This window comes from Micromys minutus, assembly GCF_963924665.1.
Source record: "Micromys minutus genome assembly, chromosome: 1".
NCBI classification, from domain to species: domain Eukaryota; kingdom Metazoa; phylum Chordata; class Mammalia; order Rodentia; family Muridae; genus Micromys; species Micromys minutus.
Window position 1 is genome coordinate 217,382,268 of NC_137969.1, and position 17,496 is coordinate 217,399,763.

Below are 17,496 nucleotides of genomic sequence, written 5' to 3' on the forward strand. Positions count from 1 at the left end.
AGTCTGTGATCTTAACTCTTCCTCATATTACCCTTACTATAAGCTGGCATAGAAGTCTGGTTGGACAGCAAACATTGTGTAATAATGGCAATCTTAGTCTATGGAACTCTCGGTTTTTTGTTTGTTTCTTTTTCAATAAAAAACCAAACCAAACCAAACCAAACCAAAACCAAACACAAAACAATCTAATGAACACATCTAGATCAAAATGAATTTATATACAATTTAACTTAGGATAGGAATTCTATTGGAATTATTTGTAACATAAAATTACTGATACAAACATAGACACACACACACACACACACACACACACACACACTCCCACACACATTACCATCTCTGAATTTCTTTTTCCCGATTTTCAATCAAGACTTTTATTTGCTTTCGATATACTTCCTGTGTTGCTCTGAAAACAATAGATACATATATATTGGGTTTTATATTTATAATTTTCAAATACATAAAAAGTCTTAATGTATTTCTTAAAATTATTATGACTAACTGTAAAATAACTAAAAGTTTTAGTGGCCATCTCATAAAAGGGCACTTGAACGGCCCCTACAAGCCTGAGTCCAAGAGTGGAAGGAGAGTCTAGGAAAGCAATTGCACAGAGGTCTCTCTGAGGCTAATGGTGAGTAGGGAGGTATGTGGATGGCAAGAATGGAGGTGAGATTGTACCAAGAAAAGAGTATAATTATTTGTAAAGGGCATTTGACAACATAGTCTGTAAGGCTTGCTGCCCAGGGACCATGAAGGGAGAGAAACAACAGGATCATGGGTAGGGTTAATATCAACAAGCTATCGAGGAGCTCTGTGGTCTCCATAGTTCTAACTTTGTACAACACAGAACACATAAACATAAGAAAAGTTCTTCAATTAAGGGAAGGTCTTAAGTCTGTGAGGCTTTCTTGCGATAGGCTGAATGGAAATGCAAAGACTTCAGCACAGCACAGTGCTTGGTACAGAAATGAATCAAAAGCTAATTAAGTAAAACGGTACTTTGTGTCCTTTCAAAGACAAAAATACTCATAAATGAAACATAAAGGCAAAATGTGGTTACATAAGTTTTTGAAGGCCAGAAATACAAACGCAAATAATCAAGATGCAATCAGACCCACCGGAAACAACCGTGTCTATGTTTCACAGTCTATATGAAAAGATCTAGTGGTTTATTCTAGATCTCTACGTTTGTTCACAGTTTCATGTCTCTTTAATGAGTTTGTTGACTTACATGTATAACATGTTCCACAGATGATCTGAACTGATTTAAAATAAGGTAAAGACAAAATGAAATACCAAAGTGCATAGCAACATTCAGACAAATACTCGATTCTGAGCTTCTTACTAAGCAGAGCAACAACTGATCGGAAGGGCTGGGCAGGTGGTGCCACACCTTTAATCCCAGCATTCAGGAGGCAGAGGCAGACAATGGGTCTTTGTGAGTTCAAGGACAGCCTGGCCTACAGCATAAGTTCAGGATACCTAGGGCTACATGGTAAGATACTGTCTCAAAAAAATCTATAACTAATAATAAGTTTGCATTATTCATTAAAAAAATAAAATCTGATTGAATACAATTCAGTTTTCCTACTCTTTCACAGAAGTTATAGTTTCCTTTCAAAACTAATATAATGAAAATAGATGTCTAAGTAGTTGTTTATTTATACAGAGATAATCATACAAAGAACCTACACTTCATATCTGTGCTGAATAAAATATGAAAATGATAAAAATAGATAAGGCAAAGTGGAAACATTCTGAGAAATTAATGAAAGTATATGGGATTTTTATTTACATATTTTAAAATACTTACTGTTGGCTTTAAACTATGTCCAAATAAAGAGAAAAAGGTCACCTGTATAAAATGTGGTTCCTTAATCTTTTCTCCAATTACACAATGTTAACTGATCACACAAGGATTCTAACAACCAACATTTGGCCTTTTCTGTTTCTTGTTTTACAGTTTTTGATGTTGAAATTTTTAACTTACCTTCTTCCACTTATGCAGCCATTTCTACCAGGTTAAGACAAAAATTATTGCAATGTATGTGTGGGGGGGTATATGTATATGTGTGTATTACTTTGATCATATTCACCTCTATCTATCTATCTATCTATCTATCTATCTATCTATCATCTATCTATCTATCTATCTATCTATCTATCTATCTATCTATCTATCTATCTATCTACTTTGTTAGGCAAAAGATGTAAATGACTTAGAATGGCCAAATGAGGAACAGTGGTGAAGAGCCCTGAGGTAATGATCATACTGGTCCCTGGCCCTGAATCTGTCCCATCTCTTGTGTCACCCAGCTTCTGTAACACCTGTCAACTTCTTCAGTGAAAGACACACAGACAGCAACATTTCTGAACTGCAAAACAGAAAGAGCTAATTATAAATACTCTTCCCTGTAATGGTCTACATGAATTACACGTATAGGCATGCATTGCTCCAGTCTACAGAAGCATACACAAAGGAAAGTTTAAAACACAAAGACCCAAAACGTACATATTAAGATCTTGAAGGGTTTCATATCCTTCTTCCATATTTTTGATGTCGAAATTTCTTTGTGCTAGGAAGGTTTCTTTCTGGTTAATAAGTGCTACCTGTTTCTGATGTCTAGGATAGGAAAAAGAAGCGGCAGTCATTCTATTGAAAGTTAAAATGATAATCTTGAGGTATTGGAGGTTGAATGCAGACGCTTAGACACTATAAGCAAAATTAAACAAAAAAAAAAAAACCCCTTCATTTCCCAATGCAAGAAAAATTGCATGTATAAATTCTTTTAAAAGGAACTGGGGACCGGAGAGTCAGTTCAGTGGTTAAGAGCACTTGTTCTTGCAGAGGACCTGGGTCTGAGTCCCAGCCTCATACGACACCTCATAACCACCCATAACTCCAGTCCCAGGGACCAATGCCCTCTTCTGACCTCCTTGAGTACCAGGAGGAGATGCTCGTAAATATATGCAATCACAATATCCATACACACACAATAACAATTAAATTAAAAGAACTTCAAGGGGTTGGGGAAGCTTAGATCCTGCTGTCTTTTGGCTGCCTGAGGACTGAACGTTTTGTGAAAGTCCCATGATTAGGCCTGATAAAACACTGAGGAGATTCTAACTGCAGCAGTGACGGGACAGCAGGATAGTGACACTGCTCTGTCTGCACGGCTGAGCTTCTTTTGGGTGTTTGTAACCACTTTCAGGCTTCAGAGGAAGAAGATGAGCTAGTCACACAAACTGAGGACAGGCTGAACGTCTGAACATTAAGGACCTTGGACAAGAAACCTTATCTGTTGATAAGGCTCCATTTCAACCTCTCTAAATGAGGGCTTCAATACCTGTCTTACTGGTAGAAAGCATTAACTCACTGGGTGAGCAGACCAACGAGACTTACGATGTTTTTTTCTTTGCTGTCCTGATGTACAGGCTCAGAGAGATTTGTGGTTTTGTTTAAATGGCCCAACAGTGACAAGAAGTTTTATGGACAAGAAATCCTTCTGTCTAAGTGATTCACCTTCAGAACCACCTTAATGTGATGCAGAAAGCAAAGTAACTTGTGCTCTCTAAGTTGCATACTTCTATGTTCAAGTTTAAGACTCATGCATGAGTCTGATTTATAAGTGTAAATAATGCATTTAACTTTTTATGGATTTGAACTGTTCTGGATAAGAAAAACATTTCTTAACACCATAAAGGCAGATTAGAAGTATGCTTATTAATTATTGGATAAAGGATACAATGTTTTGATAATGTTTTGGGCAAATATCGGGATGGGACCCTTTGGAGGTGGGAACTGATTTAGTGTGGCTGAGGTCTTGAGGGTAGGGTCTTCATGATGAGACCAGTGCCCTTCCAAGAAGAAAGAAGAAAACCCACCTTTTCCCTATTGAAGGGGAGAGAAAAGAGAAGATGAGAAGAGGTAGAGAGGGATGGGAGAGGGAGAAAAAGGAATGGAGGGAGGAAGAGGAACAGACAGAGTCAGAGAGACCAAGAGCATCATCTGTAAGTCAGGAAGCGAGTCCTAACTGGAACCCAAACATGTTCATGTTGGCACTTTCATTGTAGATTCCCAGCCTTTACAGCTGGGAGACAAATTTCTGTTAAAGCCAGCCAGTTGATGGCATTTTGCTATGGAGATTGAGCTGAAGACAAAGGACCCCAACAGCAACAAATTTTTAGTGTTACAGTCATTTGATATCAGTTTGTGTTACTATTCTGGGTGGTGCCTATTGATCTGGGGAAGGTTTGTACTCCAGTTTCAAGAACTGGTTCTCTGTGGGATCAGATGAGACACATGGTGGCTTTAAATGCTGCAACAATGAGCAAACTCTGCCTCATGTAAATGGGCCTGGACACAGTTTCTTCTTCTTCTTCTCCTTCTCCTTCTCCTTCTCCTTCTCCTTCTCCTTCTCCTTCTCCTTCTTCTTCTTCTTCTTCTTCTTCTTCTTCTTCTTCTTCTTCTTCTTCTTCTTCTTCTTCTTCTTCTTCTTCTTTTATTCTTCTTCTTCCTCCTCCTCCTCCTCCTTCTTCTTCTTTGCATTAAGACTTTTCACATTCAATCCTCATGACATTCCTGTGAGGTAGGCATTGCTGTATCCTCTCACAGAGGAAGAAACAGGCCAACACATGCTCAGGTGGATACTCAGTGGTGGAAGATTACAATCCAAATGTCTGGACTCTCCTTGCCCCAATATGCAGAATGGTCAGAATTCTATTAACAGTAGTAAAAAGAGCTGCTATTGGGACAGAGCAGAAAAGGAGCAATGAGCTAATGAGTCCCTGTCTGTATATGTGGCTCAAGGGTATCTGGGGCACTATTTCCTGACACTTTCTTTAAGAGGAGACAGAAGTACACTTGTAGGGTCGGCATATTTGCTTAGGCTTCAGCAGACTCCCCAGGTGAGGACAGCTGCCTCAGAAACCCAAGGCCTTCCACCCGAGGCAAAGCATTCTCTGACAAGCTCAAAGGGACTGGCCCTTTCTGGTTTCTTCCCATGAAGTCCAGCCACAATACCGGCAACATTTCTGACTTCTCTATCTCCTGCATCTTTGTGATTTTGGGCATTACAAGTGATTGTTTATAGTTATCCTCTAGAAAGATTCATTTTTCATAAGGAAAGAACCCCTGCTGGCAAGTCTTATTTAGACCAGTGGGGAGTTCTCAGCTGAACAGAGCATTGTCCCCATCACATCCCCAGCCTAGGGAGGCTGTGTCCCTGCATATCAGTGTTGACTATCGACTAATGGTCTGCTGTGAGGCCCTTGAAGCTGGGGCTGCAGGCACCCCTGTCCCTCCTTCTGGCACTTTGAGCTCATTTTCAAATTCCATCCTCCCAGAGTGGTTTGTCTGTGTCCCATTGTGTCCACATGACCATGTTTTTGCACCGAATTTCTAGGCCATTCTTTACCCATCTTTATTTCTACATTTTTTTTTCTAATGGGAAAAAGGAAGCTTTTGAAATAGAGAATATTAAATATAAAAATAAGAAACCCCCAATATTACTAAGCTTCAACTAAAAAGAAAAGCCAGTCCTGCATGGTGGTTCAACACTGCAGTCCCAGCAGCCAGAAGCATGGGAAGAGGACCGGAAGCTCCAGGTCAGCCTGGGCTGGGTCACCAGACTTCAGTAAAAGGAAACTGACACCCACCCCTTGGACACAGCATTGTTAATCTATGAGGTGTAACTTTGGGTACATTAAGTGAGCTTTTTCTTACATAATTTCATATTTTCATGACACTACTCTGTAATATTCATAAAGAAAGAATCATTGAGAATTAACCATATACCCAACAATGGGTGGTATCCCAGGCATACCGGACAAAATAAGACAGAACACCTTACTGGTCTCTCTGTAGTCCAATAAGACCAAGGATCTGATGCCCAGTTGTTATAGAGAGGTGTTGGGTCAAAGGGCTAAAGGTAGGCAAGTTGGGGTGGAAGAGCAGAAGGAGAGAAAACTAAGAGGAATGCCAAAGCAAAAAGATGAACAAAGAGAAAGTAACATGGGAAAAATATTGGGAGGTAGAATTACCAAGGCTTCTTGAGCTAATGGAGTCCAATACATAGTGAATGAGAAATGATATCCTTGAATGTTTTCTGACATCACTGTAGGTAACCAAACTTCTAAGAAAGGGAATGTGCACAAGAAGTCAGCTTTTGACAAAGGTAGATTATAACAGGTTACTGGAAAGTCTCACACTGTAGTTATCACTCTCCCAAGTTTGATTTATAAGTGTAAATAATGCATTTAATTTTTTTATGGGTTTGAGTTGGTCTAGACAAAAAAGCATTTCTTTACACCATAAAGGCAGGTTAGAAGTGTGCTTATTGATTATTGGGTAAAGAATATTTTGTTGTCAGCTTTGTTGATAACTAAGGTGAGCTTTGATGGACAGTCACCACTTGGACAGCAAATCAGGCACCCCTAACTGTGGCAAGCTGATCTACATAGACAAAGACATACTCATCAGCCATCTTCTGTTTCTGCAGAAACATAGCTTCTTCCTCCCTCAAGATGGTCTTATACTGTTTGAGGAGGAGGTTCAGTCTCTCTCGAAGTTCTTTGTTCTCTAGATCCACTTTTTGTAGTTTATCACTTACCTAGGGGAAAAAAGATAGAGGAAGACAGGCAGGATTAAAGGAATTGGCTTATACTTCCTTGGACAGAGTAAACTGGTGAGCCATGCATACAGTACCACATATACTGCTCAAAACACAGAGGGTCTTGCATGAAGATAGAGTGACTCAGTTGTATGGCAAACATGCAACTGTCTGCTTTGAATCTTCCTCTGGGAATTATGGCAAATGTACAGAAAGGTTAGAAATATTGACATAAAACCATAGAATGAAATTCATGATGAAAGAAAATAGTATAAACCATCATTGATCACAAAGCAAGCACTTTGAGTCCTTTTTCCAGAATATACAGTGTGCTAGGGCATAGAAAACTACCTCTCACAGAAGCACTTCCTCAAAGCTTCTCTGGCCACGTTTGTTCCACAGTAAGTAGAACTGGGCCCCTGCATCCCCCAGTTCTCCCCAAAAAGTGTGAGTATGATGAATCTATTGCTTCAGCCTAATGCAGATGGAAGTAATTGAGAAATAAGAAATTCCAGAAGGTTCTAAAACTTCACAATTTATATTTTTCTACAGAACAATGGAATTCACATGAATAAAATGATAGGGAAAGTATTGTAAATACTGTAAAGATAAAGAATATGGAGGGGGGTTGGCATAAGTTGTTTTATAGAAGGGAGTTTTATTTTGACAGGAGTGTCTTGAGCCCCAAACCCACAGATGTAGGAGGGTGACTGTAGTAGTGATGGGGACAGACAAACAGAGCCACCTGTGCACATCAATGCACTTCTTGAGGGGAGATTCGCTTTAAGTGAGATAAGAGAGTTAAGTTTGGTGGAAATGGTGGGTAGTTCGGAATAATACTCTGAGTGAGTACCATGAAGGTAGCATGATGGAAATAGTCTTCTTATAATTACTGAATAACTAACAATATAGTGAGGGAGGGGTCAGCCTTGTCCTAGGAGGAAGTAACTGTAGAGAGGGCTGCCACCTAAAACTATTCTTGCCCTTAGAGCATTCACCAGTACGGAAAGTGCCACACAGAAACAGAGATTAAGTTGTCTTGGCTGCCCAGAGGATAAGGGCAATGCAGAGAAAAAATCCAGAGTCGAGCCTGGTGACTCCCTCCTCACTGTAGGCTGGGATGCCTCAGGGCTTTTTTCTGGGAAAGTTAAGGTAGATTGAGGTAACTTGAACCAGTAACAACTCATGTACATGTCTGGCAGAAAGGCAGTGATGATCCTCTTCTGAGGAAAACATCATCTTGGGTATCAAACATTTTAAATGCACAGCAACCAGCATACAGTATCCCACCAAGAGAAGAGGGAGAAAGGACAGACTACAGAAATGGGAGGATGGGATAGCAGATTTGAAAAGCTATCAAACACGAATCAATACAGTAGCCCAAAGTAAAAGCACAAATACGGTTGTTCTCTTCAGAGTGCTGCAGTGGGAAGAGCAGAGCAGGGAACACAGGGAAGAGAAGACAGACTGCAGGTGCATGCATCAGCACAAAAAGTAGAGTCTGATGAGGGGGACAGAGTGGTGGGAACGAGCAAAGGAGACAGTGGTGGGAACGAGTTACTGCAGAACTTGGGAGACACAGAAACTCACAGTGAACAAGCAGAATAAAACGAAACATCAAACAACAAGGAGCAAACAAAACTAAAGAGAGAACTCCTAATGAGGATAAATCAAAAGACATGATTAGGTATATCAGTGCAGTGGAATAGTTAAAAACTAAACAAAAGAAGACAACCAACCAGCCAACCAACCGAACAACCAAACCAAAGATGTGACAAGCTGACTCCGTGACAGACAGGCTGCAAACTAGCAGTTCAGGAGACCAGGACTGAGTTTCTACTCTCCAGAATTGGACAAGTCAGTTACTGGAACAACTGCAAGCTTATGTAAAAGGGACCCTCAACCCTTCCATCTTGTAAAAGGATAGTTAGCTAAGCTTGCAGCCAAGAGATCAAGAGCTAACCCCTCTTTGGCATGAAACAAGAACAGTCTGAGTTAGACCATCACCCAGAACCCAGAGATAGAACCCACCAATCAAAATATAAATCACCTACAATTTCCTAATGCTCCTCAATTTTAGCTTTAAAACTGTATCTGCAAATTCAGTTGAGATCCTTCCATCTTGATAGAATTGGGCTCCTGCTTGCAGGGATAAAGGCTCTTTGCTTTTGCGTAATATTTGAGTCTGGGGTATCATTCTTCAGCCATTCACAGACTCTAACAATACAAAGAAAATATAAACCATCTTCATGGGATACGGTAAGAATAGGAAATCCCTCTGAAGGCCATTTGCAGACTTAGGGGAAGGCCATTCATGATGTAGGAGAAGCCCAGTCAAAACCCAACAGACTTCCTGACAGAGCACCATAGAAACTCAAAGCGCTGGGACTAGCTACAACTGTCTTATGTATGAAGGCTCATTTTAAACTTAACTAAAAAATATCATTGTACCCTGAGGAGGATAAGTCGTCCAAATGAGAACAGAAAGCCTCTAATCTATGCATATGTTTATGATGTGATTCCTTCTTGGTTTATAATAGTACAAAGTAATACAGTAGATGAAAGAACTGGTTTTGACTAGTTGGGAAAATTATGAACCTTGACTTTGATTTTATAACACAGATGCATATGCGAATTCCAAATGGTTTGTAGACCTAAGTCAGAAAGGTCTAATAGATAATGGCAGAGAATAGATTTGTCATATAGGCTACAAAAAAGAAATTCACCAAAACGGAAAAGATAAACATATATAATTAAAAACTTAAAAATTATATTTGTCAGAATATATATAACATTTATGCACATTTATTTACTGTTTTATGTATATATGGCATTTAATAATAAACAGGTTAGGTTAGCAACGTACTACCAGGCCAAAGAAATGTTTGCCACAGACTGTCACAATAGCTAATATTAGGTAGCCAACCCTAAGTCTCTCAATGGAATTATAATGACAATGTGGCATGCAAGTATAACAAAATACTTTTTTGACCTCTAAGCAGGAGGAAACCCTGTTGTTGGTTTTAAAAAAGTGAACTTGGATAATGTGTCAAGTAAAATAATTTAGGCATGACCAGATTAATATTGCATGGTCTCATTTATGCGTGGATCCTAAAGAATGATGAATGAATAGAAGCAGATAGCAGGAGGTTGGTACCCAGAGGCTAGTGGATGTGGTGGAAGACTTGGGAGATGTTGAAGTGGAAGATATTCCTCATACCCAGTAAACGGTCTAAAATTTTCAGTAGCTTGCAGAGTAATTGGTATTGCTGAATTTCCTTCTGAAACTTGTTAAAAGGATGAATTTTATATCCCTGCCAATTTGGAGTAAAACAGAAGCAGAAACTCTAAATAGAGGGTACTGTTATTAAGAGTGGACAGTGGGACTCAGCTTGTGTATGTGGGGGCAGGGAAGAGGGAACACTTTCTCTGAGACATCTCATTCATGTGCTTCCATAAATGAATGGGCTCCATTACATACACTGTCTACAGTACAGGACTTGCCATTCAATAGCATACTGTAAGCAATACTATTACTCGCGTAACTAATGCCCTTCTATCAGCTCCAATTCAGATTCCCCACTCACTGAGTTCTGCTAGCCTAACATATTCATCATTGAGTATCCGGTGGCTAAATCTTTGTTTACATTTGTGGTTACGTACTTATACTATCTCTTTTAATATAAATTTAAAAAATGTCTAGATTGAATTTCCATAAGGATGAAGACTTGACACAAAAAAAATTTAAATAAAAGTAAAAGCAAGTCTTTGGGGAAAAAATTGAAGACAAAGAAAAATGATAAAAGAAGTAAAATAAGATTTCTAGAGCATCTTCCTGATACTTTTAGGCACTTTTAAACTTATATTAATTAATGTAGAATAATTGTCATGCCTTACAGATACCACACAATAGCAAGAAGGTTATATTTCCCTAAGTAATTTACATGTTCATTAAACATAGTTATTTCTGATATAAGTTACCAAACCACATGAAAAGTATCTAAACCAGATCCAATTCATTTCACATAAGTGATCTCTGCTGTTTAATACACTTAGGATCCTGGTAGGAGCAAAATCATCAGTTCTCACCTGTCAGCTGTGACCCGGTTGGCAAATTTTTATCTCCAAAAGAATATTTACTTTATGATGCATAACAGTAGCAAAATTATGGGTATGAAGTATCAACAAAATAATTTATAGTTGGGAGGTCTCAACAACATGAGGAACTGTGTTACAGAATTCAACATTAGGGCCACTGAAAACTGTTTGCATTGGTTTCTGTGAATGGTAACTGTTGCTTATGAAAACCCTATTTTAGAAATGTTCAACATTTATTTTACACTTAATATGTTAACTAAAAATTTAAATCTAATTACTAGCTAAGTCATTTCTATCATCCTACCTTCTGTATTTCACTCACGAACCCATTCTTCTTCTCAGTAGATGCAGTATCTAACTTTTTCTTGTGATGTTTAAAAAACAACCTTATTAATGCAGGAAACAAAACACATGGGTGTTAGAACATTTTTTCTCATACCACAAATTCTTTGGCCCCACCACTATACAACTTATTTTTGTATTTATTATAGTGAAATTTCTTTATTCTTTAAAAATTAATATGTCATTTGTTTATTTGTGTATTCGTGAAGAAAGTATTGAGCTCTTGCACTGTGCAAAATTTGTTCTAGGTACAAAGGACACAAAATATATCAAATACTAACTCTTATGGAGATGAAATCTAGTGAGTAGTCAGAAGAGAAGTGAAATATAAAAATTAAACTGTACTTCAGATAGTGCTACATATTCTGAAGAGTGCAAACTAGGGTAAAGACATCAAGGCTCTGAGGACAAGAATGCTACAACTGATGAGCACTTTAGGATGATATTTTTGGGGCTGACCTGTGAAGGACTTGTGTGCTGAAAGGAGCCAGCCACATACAGCATCAAATGAACTCAGGAAGGATAATACCCAGAGCCCTGCATTGTCATGGTAGAAAGATGAAATGACTGGAATGGGAGATGGTGACTAGGTCACACGGGGTCTTAAGGGTCAGGTAGGATGATCTCATGTTTGGTTCCGAAGGGAACTGGGGAGAGATCTTTAGATCACAGGAACATCATCAATTAATCTATGCCTTGTAAAGTAAACTCTAATGTCTGTAGAAAAAGAAGGGAAGAAAAAAAGGGAAGAAAGAAGAAAAGAAAGAAAGAAAGGAAGAGATAGCTGTAGTTTAGACTAAATAGGCAGTGGTGGAGACGGTAAGCAGGTATACATAGGTGTATTCAGGTGTGATGGTTTGAATAGGAATGGCCCCCATAAGTTCATATGTTTGAATGCCTGGTCATTTGCTAGTGGTATTACCTGACAGGGGTTAGGAGGTGTAGCCTTAATGAAGGAAGTATGTCACTGCGGGTGGAATTTGGGGTTTCAAATGAGTAAGCCAGGCCTGGTGTTTCTCTCTTCCTGATGCCTACAGATCCATATTTAGAACACTCGAGCTACTTCTCCAGTACCATGCCTGCCTGCCTGCTGCCATGCTCTCTGCCACGATGACAATCGACTAAACCTTTAAACTCTAAGCTGTGGTTGAAATTAAGTTGAGGGAAGACACAAGATAAGGCAAGGCTTGTGATTGGGCAGTGAAAAAGTAAGGCGGGGACAGAGTTTTGGAAAGAGAAGCCAAGAGGGAGGGAGAAGTCAAGATGGAGAAGGATGAGGATGATCCATCTCCATGTGGCTCTGAATAGCCACAGGTGACTATGAATATCTTATAGAACAATTTGTCTTATCTAGGCGGGCAGACTGTATCATATCAATTGGATCCGAGTTTATTGTGGAGTGAGAATTTACTAGGATAAGTCTGATTGTTAAGTTGCAAGTTTCTGGAGTTTTGATTTTGTTGGGCTGGTGAGAATGGTGATGGTTGCTGGGAGTGTGGGCACGAGTTCCCAGTGGAGAGTTGCAGGAGGGTGAAAACACCCTGCAAATGCCATATGAATCTATGATGCTTCCATAAGCAAGGGCCTGTCTTCATTTAATATTTTAACACTAAGCCACGTCCAATGAAATGTTTTCCTTTATAAGAGTTGTTGTGGCCATGGCATCTCTTCATAGCAATAGAAATGCTAAGACAGAGTAGAAATATTTTTTAAAAGTTTACAGATGATACTGGTTTTGGCATTCTATCCTAAAGGAAGCACCCCTGAGCTCCACGAAACTAGTATCACTCTAATATTGAAAGTAGATACACAACAAAAATACACAACTAAAGAAAACCACAGCTCAATATCCTTGCTGCATATAGACTCAAAAATACTCAATAAAATACTTGCAAACAGAATGCAGACATACCTTAAAAAAGATTATCCACTATGACAAAGTTGGCTTTTCCCATGAAATACAGGGACGGTTCAACATATGAAAATCAATGCATTTATTAAACCACATAAGTGGCTTAGAAAAAAAATCACATGATCATCTCAACAAAGGCAAACAGACTTTTCTTTTTCTCAAAATCCAACAGACTTCACAATAAAAGTCTTAGAAAATGTAGACCTAGAGTGAAGATATCTCAATATAATAAAAGCTATATACAAGAAACCCACAGCCAGTATCATCATAAATGAAGAAGAACTCGAAGCAACCCCACTTCAGGAACAGGACAGGAATGTTCACTGTCCCCATTTTCCAATATTGTACTAGAAGGAATAATTGGAAAAATAAGACAAAAGAAGGAAAGGAATACAAATAGAAAAGAAATCAAACTATTCTTTATAAAAACGTGTTTTTATTCTTAGCCCCAAGCTCCCAGAATAATGACTCTGTGACTTAAATTTATCTACAGTTGCCTATAACAAAGCTTTGCACATTCCCCGAATGGCTAATAACTTAATATCTCATTTATTTTAATCTAAGCTCTACTCAGCTCACATGTTTCTTTCTCCAATAATGTTCCTAGGGTGAATCTCTGTCTTAGGGTTTTACTGCTGTGAACAGATACCATGACTAAAGAAAGTCTTATAAAGAATAACATTTAGTTGGGGCTGGCTTACATGTTCAAAAGTTCAGGGCATTATCATTAGGGCTTAATTCTGGTACCATCCAGGCCGGAATGGTACAGGAGCTGAGAGCTCTAATCTTCATCTGAAGGTTGCTAGCAGAATACGGACTTCCAGGCAGCTAGGATGAGGGTCTTAAGCCCATATCCACAGTGACACACCTACTCCAACAAGGCCATACCTCTTAATAGTGCCACTTCCTGGGCCAACCATATACAAACCATAACAATCTCCCAGGGCTCAGTATTTCCAAGATTATCTTCTCACATTGCCAAATGTCCTACCTTTTCAATCTGTTTCAGCTCATTGGCCAAAGGCTTTTTTATTGATAGGTGAATACTTTTACACAGTGCATAAGAGAGTTTCTCTATAATTCTCCCCTTTAGTCCAATAAACAGCTCTTTCTTTTTATAAAGTAAACAATATACAAATAATAATTATAAAAACTAATATTTATATAAGTATGAATATATGAATATAAGATTTACAGTCATAATGTACAGCTCATGTGTATTTGGGAACTTTGGAGAAAGTATTCTATTATCTATTCTATCTTGGTGAGTTCAGAGTTTTGAACCTAAATAATCTTTTTATTCTAACTAGTATTAACAACCTAAACACTTCTTCTTAGACCAAAAGACATTTTCTTAAATCTAAAACAATTTAAAGTTGATGTGAGACTGCAACTATCTAATCTTCAACCCCATCAGAGACTTGAGAAGGAATAAATATGACCTGAGTATGTAATAAGAACAGGCAAGAAGCTTCCACAACTATAAAAATGACAGAGAGTTGGTTGTTTAGACAGTATCCCAAAATTTCTCTGTATCATAGAGTATCCATCTTCAGCCTTCTGGCCCAGAATATTTGACAGACATTTTTGCGAATCAGGAAGTATGAAGGATTTATCTTGTCTTGGCAAAGCTCAGCAGTGAACTTCCCTACATCCCATTTGTCCAGTTTGAATAGAATTCTGTCTGCAGTTAATGCAAAGGCAGTTTTTTGCCAAGTTTTTGCTACATTTGATATGAATCTCTTCATAAGGAAATTCTTTGATGCTCATCGTCTTCTTTGAAGTAAAATGGGGGTGCTGACAGGAGTATCTCATTGTCAAAAAAGGCTTAAATTAGTGAAACATCTTTAAATGCCACATTCTGGGGATCTTTGAGGTTTCTGAATACTATCTATCTATCTATCTATCTATCTATCTATCTATCTATCTATCTATATATCATCTATCTATCTATCTATCTATCTATCATCTATCTGTAATATATCTGAATATGTAAACAATCCTTCTTTTCTAACTATTTATTACATGTTCAACTTTGGAATCAAACTTCTATAATAAACTATACTAGCATCTAACATGACTGGGAGTTCGATTAATCAACTATTAACTTCCATTATTTAATTACCCTAAACAATTTGTAATAGCAGCTCTTAAAAAGACTGAAATTTAATACTGCAACCTTAAGAATCACCTAGGTATAATACCTCAAGAAAGGGTTGAAAGAAATACATGTATGTCATAGCAAAACATAACTTAAACTTTACATGAATATACAAAGACCTATACCAATGTAAGATTTTTGGCATGTTATATCTCTATACTTTAAGACTAGATTCAATAATCTATTCTTTATTCCTATTATTCCTGTATCCCCCTGAAGTCTTGACTGGAACAGCATGCCAATTGGAATTGGCAGACATCTTTGAAGTTGTCCTGGAATCAGGTTTTGATGAAACGGTTATTAAGGCAGTCTGATATATGATCAATCAGGAGGATGCTGGAATAAATGTGTCTCAGCACCTTCAGGGCTCTTGTCAGGGCTACTTCTCTGGTTTTTTTCTCTGCAAGCATATAAGCCTTTAGAGGTAATATACATTTCTGTAATAACATGTATAGAGTGAACAGTGTGTACATTTAAGTTAAAGATTATTTTCTGCTCTTTATATACACAGATAAAAGAATGTGTCTTTCTTTATAAGTTAGTTTGGAGTGTATAACCAAACTGTAATATAAATTTTTATCTATGCCATTTGAAAGAATGACATGGTAAGTTTTGAGACTTCTGTGGCCAATAAGATTTATTCTTTGTGCTTAGCTGAGGTTCTGGCTGGAGATATTCTCATGTCTCAGTCAGTCTCAGAGCTGTTCCCATTCAGAGGGAGCAACAATACATGCTACCTGCTTTGTTGGTCTTTCTGATTTCTTTCATGTCTGTAATGAGGATCTTTAGGGGGGTCTTCTGCTGTCATCTGTAATCTTTATCAATTTGGAGTGGATATATAGCTTTTCTTTTCTGTTGAAACATGAGCATATTCTCTGGCCTAACACAATATTTTTTGCCTTCCATTATGAAGTTAGGACATATTTATATTGATCTAATTTAGCAGCCCTTTCCACAATCCAGTGTATTTTTATGAGTTATGTTATCTGTCTCATTAACATTAAAAAGTTTAAAGTCAATAAAGCATTATTTCAATTATCTCTGGAAGATTCCATGTCTTCCTTTTGTTCTATGACCATTCTCTTTTTATATATTACATTTATTTGTTTCTTCATTTTACAACTCAGTACCAGTCTTTCCTCTCCTCCCAGTATCCACTCAGATAAGTTCTCTGCCCATTCCCCTTAGAAGGGGAAGCCCACCTATGGGTGTCAAACTCTCCCCAACAGCCCACCCCCTACCCTGCACCCCACACATCAAGTTGCTGCAGGACTAGCCACCTCCTCTCCCATTGAGGCCAGACAAGGTTGTACATTTAGGGATCCACAGGCAGACAGGTAGGCATCAGGCTCAGGGACAGCCCCTGCTCCAGTTGTTTGGGGGACCCACATAAAGACCAAGTTGCTTATCTGCCACATATTTGCAGGGGATCTAGGACTGTGCTTGCGCATTGGCTGGTGATTCAGTCTCTGGGAGCCCCTAAGGATCCAAGTTATTTGGCTTTGCTGGTCTTCCTGTGGATTCCCTGTCCTCTGAGTTCCTCACTCTTTCTCTCAACTCTTCCATAAGACTCCCTAAGCTCCATCTACTGTTTGGGTGTGAATTTCTGCATCTCTCTCCATTGGTTGTTGGGTGGAGCCTCTCAGAGGATAGTTAAGCTAGGTTTATGTCTGCTAGTACAATAGAGTATCATTAATAGTGTCTGTCAGGAATTTGGTTTTGCCCATGAGATGGGTTTCAATTTGAGACAGTCATTGGTTGGCCATTCCCTCAGACTCTGCTTTATCTTTGTCCCTGCACATCTTGTGGGCAGGATACATTTTGCATCAAAACCTTTGTGGGAGGATTGTTGTCCTTATCCTTCCACTGGGAGACCTTTCTGACTACAGGAAGTGGCCACTTTAGAATCCATATTTCCCCGCAGCTAGGAATCTCAGCTAGAATTACCTCTTAGACCCACTGGGTTTCTCCTTATCCCAGGTCTTTGGTATATCCTAGAGATTATCTCCTCTTCCATCAATCTCCCTTTTCTCTCCTCTGCTCTCCATATGTATGATCCCCTCCCCCACTCTATCCCCTGCCCCACTCTACTCCACTCCCCTTCTGCCCCGTTCCATACTTTCATTGTTTCCCCTTCTGAGAAAGATTCAACTATCCTTCTTGGTGCTCTTTTTGTTATTTGGTTTCTTTGGGTCTGTTTATTATGGCATGGTTATCCTGTACTTTATGACTAATATCCACTTATAAGTGAGTACATACCATGCTTGTTCTGACTCAGCATGGTATTTTCTAGTTCCATCCATTTTCCTGAGAAATTCATGATGTCCTTCTCTTTAATGGCAGAGTGTAGACATACCATATTTTCTGTA

General features: G+C 38.6%; 1 protein-coding gene across 1 annotated transcript in view; it reads right to left on the reverse strand.

Moving 5' to 3' along the window:
• CCDC175 (coiled-coil domain containing 175) overlaps window positions 1-17,496 on the reverse strand; it is a gene marked incomplete at its 5' end in the record, with an annotated part of 82,578 nt that overhangs the window by 28,492 nt on the left and 36,590 nt on the right. Inside the window, 3 exons of the mRNA XM_080912827.1 lie at window positions 2,516-2,626; window positions 6,478-6,614; window positions 11,017-11,098. Of these exons, the coding sequence (XP_080768953.1) occupies window positions 2,516-2,626; window positions 6,478-6,614; window positions 11,017-11,098 (330 nt within the window). The remainder of the gene's footprint in view (window positions 1-2,515; window positions 2,627-6,477; window positions 6,615-11,016; window positions 11,099-17,496) is intronic.